The sequence below is a fragment of the Solanum pennellii genome, chromosome 3, assembly GCF_001406875.1.
Source record: "Solanum pennellii chromosome 3, SPENNV200".
Taxonomy (NCBI): Eukaryota; Viridiplantae; Streptophyta; class Magnoliopsida; order Solanales; family Solanaceae; genus Solanum; species Solanum pennellii.
In genome coordinates this window covers 3758486-3766955 of record NC_028639.1, presented here as the reverse complement: position 1 = coordinate 3766955, position 8470 = coordinate 3758486, and the positions used below count along the sequence as shown (strand labels likewise).

General features: G+C 35.7%; 1 protein-coding gene across 3 annotated transcripts; it reads right to left on the bottom strand.

The window, feature by feature from the left end:
• Window positions 1-720: 720 nt before the first annotated feature.
• On the bottom strand, window positions 721-8051 carry LOC107012234 (E3 ubiquitin-protein ligase BIG BROTHER-like). 3 transcript variants are annotated; one of them, XM_027915893.1, is made up of 8 exons: window positions 7704-8051; window positions 4713-4900; window positions 4363-4582; window positions 3207-3241; window positions 3044-3103; window positions 2741-2959; window positions 1892-2000; window positions 721-1115 (listed from the first exon to the last, which is right to left on the bottom strand). In XM_027915893.1, the coding sequence occupies exons 2-7, from the start codon at window positions 4836-4838 to the stop codon at window positions 1914-1916; spliced, it is 747 nt and encodes a 248-aa protein (XP_027771694.1). In that variant the 5' UTR covers window positions 4839-4900; window positions 7704-8051; the 3' UTR covers window positions 721-1115; window positions 1892-1913. The 3 variants fall into 3 exon arrangements, with proteins under 3 accessions (XP_027771694.1, XP_015067502.1, XP_027771695.1); XM_015212016.2 differs by having other exon boundaries at window positions 2741-2865; window positions 7704-8046; XM_027915894.1 differs by lacking the exon at window positions 7704-8051 and adding an exon at window positions 7483-7606.
• Window positions 8052-8470: the final 419 nt, after the last annotated feature.

Below are 8470 nucleotides of genomic sequence, written 5' to 3'. Positions count from 1 at the left end.
CCCATGTATTCCCTTATTAGGTTAATACTTCAATACAATCAATATTCTTTCACAAACGTATAAGTGTAATATATGAGATTTCCCTTTTTAGCATAACAACTTAATGCATAATATATCAACAGCAATGTATACGAATATTGAGTTATGTATCCGAATTATGTAAAAGTTAAGAGATTATTGTAATTAAAAAAAGAGTATTAATAGAATGAAATTTACTTCTTACGCTATGAAATTCTTAAATTTTTACTAAATGTAATGCAAATGGAAAATACAAATTTCTCAATTGTTTGTATGCGATAGATATAGATGATTTGAGACTGAGGGTGTATAAAGTGAAATTAATGATGATTCAAATAGACTCCAAAGGATATTTTAGTGTAAGTTGTATCTAGCTTTACTAATCTAATTCAAGTACACAACAATTTATTTCATCTTATTAGGCTGACCAAATTCACATAATTTTCATTTCTTCCTGCCATTAAGGTGAATTCATCTCTTTTTAAAAAAAAAAAAAAAAAAGAAGAGAGAAGCAAGGAAGGGGAAATGTGGGATAGATTTCAAAATAAGAATCGAACCCTCGACAAAGTGAAAGTTCTGAAAGCCAACCAACGAAGCTACTAAAATGAATTCATTTTCTCTATGAAATAAAAGCACGAACTTCATATGTGCTGGTTGCAATCCGAACATTTGCAAATATACATACATTGTTAAAGAAGGGCATAGTTAATTGGTGAGTGCATTTAAAATAAGGACAAATTTGAACCAAAGTATTGGATATTTGTGCTAAAGTATTACCACTACGTACATATCCGCTTAATTTCACATAGTTTAGGGGCATAATGTTGAAAAGTCAATGTCTAGCAAGATATGCTGATACCAAGAGCAGGACTAGACAGTTCTGTTTGCTTAATGGTCTCATTCATGTGTCCAGATAGTGAAATATGGGGAATCAAACCACAAGGATATTTACAAACCAAATATAAGCCCTTAAAGGAGGCTGATACTCTCTATTACATGAAAGAAAAGTGATGTTTGAAGGCAGATCAGTTGAGCAACAACGCATTGGATCAGCAAGGTCATTCATCTTTCACCTCTTCATAACAGAGGGGGCAATTCTGTGACAACAACACATGCACAAAAGACAAAGATGGTGGTCAGTTTTGCTGCAGTGGAAAAAAAAAGGCAGTATTGAACAACAATAGCAATCAACATATCCAGTGTAATCCCACAAGTGGAGTCTAGGGAGGATAGAATGTACGCAAACCATACCCCTACCTTTAGGGGTAGAGAGACTGTAAAAGTGGAGTATTGAGTTCAAATGAATAACAAATTGAAACTTCCAAAGAGGTATCATTTAGAAATTAGCACCAAGATATGTTAATTGTCCAAGAGGTGAATTTTGCACGTTTATCCGTTTCAATTTAATGCCGAACTAGTCATCCTTTTCCTATACAGAGTGTTTATTCTAGAACTTCTTGTGTTTAACCGATTAAAAGATGAAAATACTATTTGTTTCAAAATAGGATTTTAGGTTTCAAGTATTCGCTTTTGTAACTTTGTAAAGCTCTGCAAGTATGCTTCAGAAGGAAAGCCTAAACATGAGATTAAGAACTACTATAAGTTGGTGAGAATTTGACCGGTCTTAGAGACGAGAAAGAACTCCTTACAGATACTGCATCTAAAAAAATGTTGGCACATTTCAATCAGACTAGGATGCTGTGATCCAAAATCTCATTTTCACACGAATAGTGAGAAGCAATGCCAAAACTTCTCTTTAAGCCTCTTTGATGTTTTCATCATATGTTCTTACTTGAGTATTGGAGGAAAAAAAATTAAAACAGGAAAATATTGAAGGGGACATGATCCTAAGTGTGAGGATATGATTTCTCACCTTTCTTTCTTTTAGCCAGCGGTTAATACATTCTGAATGAAACATGTGTGCACAAGGCAAAGTGGTCAACATATCTCCGCTTCTGTATGCAGCATAACATATAACGCACCTGCATACAATGAAATTGGAAGGACCAAGTTAGACGATCATATCTTTTTCTCAGCTTGTATGAAGGTGTTTGTTTCTACACTCTAATCAAAATGAAGTTATTGACTAGATCAACCTCTACAAACATCTTTTCCAGGAAACCTACTCAAAATTGTCAAATGGGCTACTTAAAAACAATAACTGACCGCTGTTTTAGCTGTTAAAAATGTATGAATGGTAAATGGTAGAAACAGGACCGAAGGGCAACTTATGTCGACAGACTTACTTTTTAGTTAATAAAAAAATGGAGACAAAAATGACAAAGATGATAATGTTAGGGAGGGCAGTGACAACAGTAAACCACAGAAAAATGCCAAAAAGAAAAATTTAACATTTCCTCTTTTTTCATTTTCTTTTTTATGCAGAGGGGGCGGCGTTCTTCTGATATGCTGAGGGGGCTCTAATTAAGATGCAGGACTAGGTCTTTAGAAGAGGAATCGCTCATCATGAATAGCATTTTCTTTATGGTCCATTCTCATCTAGACACTGGAACTAAGAGTCAGAAACACCAAAAAAAAATGCCAGTAATGCTTTATGCTGGTAAGAATGAGACACAAATCATCAACAGAATGGGTCAATTATTGAACTAGCACATTTATCAGTAAACTTTTGTATAAGGACCAGTGCACTTCTTCAAAATGCTGACACAAAAGAGTTAAGTCAGGGTAGAAAAGATACTATCAGAAGGGAATTTATTCCTACTCTCCCATCTTCTTTTTCTTTGAGAAGAATCCAGTCTTGTATTTGAAACTTGGTAAACGACTTATGAGGTCTTGTGAAAGCCCTCTGCTCTGCTGGCCAACAGCTTCTCCTAAAGACTGCAATTCCTACCAAAAATGAAAGAAGACAATCGAAATGGAATAAAAGAAAATTCACCTGGTGGCAAAAGATAGAAGAGCAAGATTTATCTGAGTAAACAACCTGGTGCATAAATTACAGTTCTTGCACTCAAATTTTACTATTTCAAGCTTAATCAAAAAGATGAAAAAGTGCTTCCAGTCTAACCTCATAGGTCATACTATCTGGATCAATATCATCTTGTCTCCTCGTGTTCGGATTCTCAGCCTGCACTTAATAGTAGAAGCTTGCATTAATTCTTGCATACATGATACAATATTATTAAGCATAAAAACAACAAGAGAACTATAAAGTTGAAGCAAACCCTGACCGGAGGTGATTCTCTAGGAGGGGATTCCCTGATGCCTGCAGATGATGTGGAGGTTACTTGATTATGAGTAATGTGGACACTTAATCCAATCATATACTTGAACTGAATATTTCCAAAACAAAAAAACTATGTTTCAAACACCCGCAAAGTAAAACCTGTTTTATTTATTTACTTCCTACTCTTCTATTCACCCACCAAAGTTGTTTAGATGTACAATCTAGCTTTTTGAGTAAACTGAACATGCACACACCTATTTTGAAATGGTTTTAGAAGACTGAAGAACAATAATACACTATATAACGTGATACGAAATATTCTCCACACTCCTACTCCATGTCACTTGCTCCTATAAAGGTAAACACCATTTTCACTTTTTGCAACTTTTAATAATCACCAAATACCAAATCCTCATGCTCCACTCCATTATTGACCAATGAAATTCTCAACTAATCATCACTAAGCTAAAACATTGGCAAAATACATAAATAACACTCAAAGTTGGTAACAACTGCCAGTTAGCCATCTAAACTAAGGTAGTGATCATACGTGTGCCTTGTGGACACCCGTGTCCACCAGATTTTCACGTATGAGTTACAATCACCTATTATGTGTCAAAAACAGGCATACCAGTGAGTCAGTATTTTAAAATAATTGTTACTTTTTCTTTTATAAATAAAAACAGGATAATAAATACTTGATTCACATGCACACTTTGAATCACAAAGGTAATCAACTGCATTTTTTGGTATAAACAGTTCATAACACTGGTATGCATGGAAAACCCCATTCTTTCAAGCAATTACTAGTACATTTCATGCTTTTCACTATCTCAATATTAATGTTCATTCAGTGAGTTCCTTGTCCTTTGTACTAAGTTGTTAGACTACAAGCTACTATCCTTTTGTCCATTCTACAGTTCAGTCTTCACTCATCAGTGTAAGAAAGACTTCATTTTAGCATGGTTCAAGGTTACACATATGAACCACTCAGAATAAGATGACTAACATCTTCTTTAATCACAGAGAAGAACATCTATGGTTAAAAATAGAAAATAAAAAAAGGTAATATCCTGCAAATTGTACCCTTAGACAAAGCAGAGATAAAGGCTGTATGACCAAGAAATTTCACTGAATAAATGAAGTTCTTATGCAATTACCAGCCACAGTAGAATTAAGCTCATCTCTACAGAAATCCTCAAAATCATCCCCCAACTGCAAAGATCTAGCTATAGCTTCATCCAGAGCCAACTGTGAGTCAGGGCTTTGAGAAGAAGCACCCTTTTGTGCTGATAACGGATGCCCGCTACTGGTTTGACCGTATTCAGAGCTCATACTCTTGTTTTTTCCATTTGCTTGAAATGATAAGTAAACAGTTTCCTGCAAGACAAAAATCCAACTGTCAACAGAAAATACTGTTAATTACTGAATAAGGAACAGGAAGATGGTCAACAAAAGGGCCGCCCCTCGTTGAACCTTGTGCAAAAGCGTCTATTTCTTTCTGTGATACCTGTTGCAAAAGAACTTCTTCATAACTCAAATCGCCATCCTCAGGAAAAAAATCTTTTAGATTCTCAGCAATCTCTGATGGGATTCCACCACTCGAATAATGACTATGTAACAAGCTGTTACTCATTGTAAATATTTCAGGTACGATTTCACACTATTCTTCTTCAGACTGCAGGATCCTTTCACTGTCTGTAGAATTTAGAGTTGATCAGGTCAAAAATATATCAGGTGAAGATGATAAAAGGACTTGAAAGAAGCTTATAAAGAATATCAAGTTTTCACACACAGAATATCCAGTAACACCCATTTCCAGAAATAGGTGTCTTTTTTCTCACATTCACCTCATATACATGTATCTAACCTCTTATATAGAATGGTGTACATTTAAGGATTGAAAAAAGACAGAAATATACATCCGTAGAGGGATTATAATGAACCATTCATGACTGCAAACCAAGTGAGTTCGACAGAATAGATTGTCTTTTAGTTTTGACAATCTCTCCCCTCTTCAAAATACTGTACATAGTGCCATAGATTGAAAAGATATGAAAATAAGACTACTTGAGAAGGGTTGGAAAGCTATCAGACACTGCATATGACCAACAACACTCTGCAAATTAATTAAACAAATTCTGCAACTTCACAAAATGCCAATAATGACTGATTTTGACACCTTAGAAACTATGAAGACTCATAATAAACACGCCACAAGCACCAGACAAGAAAATGTACCAATTCAGGTATAGGCAAGATAAAATGTCACTTAAAATAGATAGGGAAATGCCGAACACTAATCTGAAAGGCCTTTTGGTATAGGTAATAATTATAACAGGGCGAAGACTATTTGACTGGACATGTGGCAAGTGCAGAAGGAACTCATAGTCTTCCCCCCAAGTCAGTCGATGACATCCTGGTAAAAAACCGAAGAACCCTTAGCCACCTCAGAACTTGTCCCCGGGTCCAGTTCACCCATGTCAGATAACAGTTTTCCAGAAGGATACAACCAGAAAGTCCAAAGTATCCCAATCATTAACTTCCCTACGACAGCCAAACTTTGAGATATCCGAAATTTCATTATATCACATCTAATAGTCACGATCTTATCACTGAAACGTGCGAGACTCACATTGCCGGTCACGATTAGATTATCCTATAGATACTGCCATCTTTCCATCATTGTAAGACATCTGATTACACACATTATTATGCCTATGGTTCAGCAACATTATTATGTATCTATTGTTGTTCATCGTTGTTCGCCATTAGTCGGCCCGGAAAATTCATTAAGAATCACTCTCTCTATTTCTTTCTCTATTGCTTCAGTTTGACTATTCATTTTGCTACTGTTATCATGTTATTTTCACTAAACTCATTATCAAATGATCAATTAGATTTGGATTACTCGCACTGCTTGTGACCTCAATATTATAAATTTAACTGGTTGACATCGGTCAAACAGTTTTTCGCCCACAGTAGGACCCTAGTAATTTTGTGGCTGTTCCAAAACAATATTGATCCTTTATCGATATTGTAATTGTTGTTTCTGTGGAGTACAATGGCAGGACAAAGCAGATTATAATTGCCACACCGACTTCAGGCCAATCACCTGGGAACTCAGCAAAGCACGACTGTCAAAGGAGATGTCACCTCAAAGAGTTCCAAACAAAAGGAAAGAAAACGCACAACCCGGTTGGGAAGAAAAGGTGCAATGATTGGTCACACACAAGAATAATTTTAACAACCGAACAACAAGATTGAAACAGGCAGATCAGCAAGGTGTTGATGGCCTTGACCGCAAATGTCAACACGTGATCGCCTGCACCACCAAGAGTGGAACCAGGGCAGGGACACTCCAACTTTCATACCAGGAAGCTCTCTTACCGAGGGACTTCCCAGCGACTTAGGAACTGAAGGATCAATAACTGGTAGAATAGGTCAAGGCACTGGTGCTCCCAAACTGCGTGTCAATCTCTAAATACCATTTTTCATTTTGAAAACAAAAACTACTTTTTCAAATTTCACATGGCTAAACGAACCCTCAGCTCCGCAGGAGACTCTTTTGAGACAAATTTAAGGAGCAAAACAAGTGTATCGATCAGAACTCAGAGGCTCCACCCATACTCAAGGGTATAGATGTGGAAAGATACTCTCAACAACCAAGGAAACTAAGTGCTGCCCCCTACCTATATCCATTAAGTTCAGAATGCCAGATTCTCGTGAAGTACAATGGAAACAAAAGGTGTCAGGGACCATGTCACAGCCTATAAAACTGGAATCAAAGAGAATGACCTGACAAAGCTAGAGATATAATAGGTACTAGTTAAAAAGCTTGGAGAAACGCTCAGGAAGGGAGCATTAACCTGGTACTGACTCTTGCCTGAAAACTCAATAGGGTCATTTGCAGATGCCTTCATTAAGGCTTATACAGGGGTCCAGCAGGTAGAGAAGTGGATGGAAGACATTATCAAGATACAACAAGGAGGTACCAAGTTACACTCCCACACTGTATTAATACTGAAATAGAAAGCAACAACAAACATAACCAGTGTAATCCCACACACGGTCTGGCGAAGCAACCTTATCCCTACCTACACACAGTAGAGAGGCTGATTTCGATGGACCCTCCACCCAAGTAACATACTGAAATAGAAATCATGCTTAAAAACTTAAACTACCTTAATTTACCCCAAAATTCACAAATCTGGAGAATTCATGATAACAAGAAAGGCAAAAACAGGAAATCATGATTTAATTGCATAACAACACCTTACATTGATTTCCCCTTTCCACAGTAAAATGACCGGGTCACAGGGTTTGACCCGGGAAAATCTTGTTTTTACTCAATTACGACAGATGAATCATGAGTAAAATTGGCAAGATTCAAAGGTTGTCACTTTACATTTAGAATCTTGAAATACAAATCCAAACAATATGGGTTCTTGAATTTTGACTCAATTATTCATGAAAATGGCATTAAAGGTGAAAACTTTACCTTTTTGAGGGAAGAAGACGAGTTGGGGTTCTTGACTGTGAGTTCATCTTTGTAACTGTAGACTGTAAAATAGGTCGAATGAAAGGAAACGATGAATATTATATCTAAGTAAGGTAGACATTAAGGGGTCCACTTTGCTTTATGAAAAATGGTACTGGTGTATAATGGTGCTATTCATGGTAAGTTTCAGAAGAAGCCACAACAGTGAAAACTTTTCCCTTCTTCACAAAGAAGATACAAATCCTTCTTACATAGCCTTTTTGCCTTTTTGTTTGATTTTTGGGGATAAAAGCTTCATCCTTTACTAAGGGTCACCTAAACTCTGCAATGTGTACTTTCCATATATATTAACTGTTGTTTGTTTGCAAAACACAGTAAAAGCTGGTATTTATACACAAAGATAAAAGATAGTATGAACACATGGTGCAATGAATTGAGATGATATCTTTTTTAAAATTAAAATTTTTGAATGCTTGAGTGAGACTGTTGTAATAAAAAAATTTTGAATTCTAAATTCTAAATATATTAAAATATTTCTTTTTGGATAAAAATATTAAATTCGAATTACATTCTATCATCAATATTAAATATTAATTTTTTTAAAAAACTAATAAAATACAAAATAACACGGTAAAGAAGGCGACTGTCCACTGGTCCACCCACAGTGAATTTTCTTCTTTTGGTGTGCTGAAGTAAAAATTACTGTTTTATTCATTATAATATGATTATAAATTTTAAAATAAACTATAAATAACTTATTTCATGAA

Coding starts and splice junctions, on each gene's coding strand:
- LOC107012234 (XM_027915893.1), bottom strand. CDS start 4,838: ATGAGTAACAGCTTGTTACATAGTCATTATTCGAGTGGTGGAATCCCA. Junction 4,583..4,712: donor AAGAAGTTCTTTTGCAACAG/GTATCACAGAAA, acceptor TTTGTCTTGCAG/GAAACTGTTTACTTATCATT. Junction 2,960..3,043: donor CAGATAGTATGACCTATGAG/GTTAGACTGGAA, acceptor TTTATGCACCAG/GTTGTTTACTCAGATAAATC.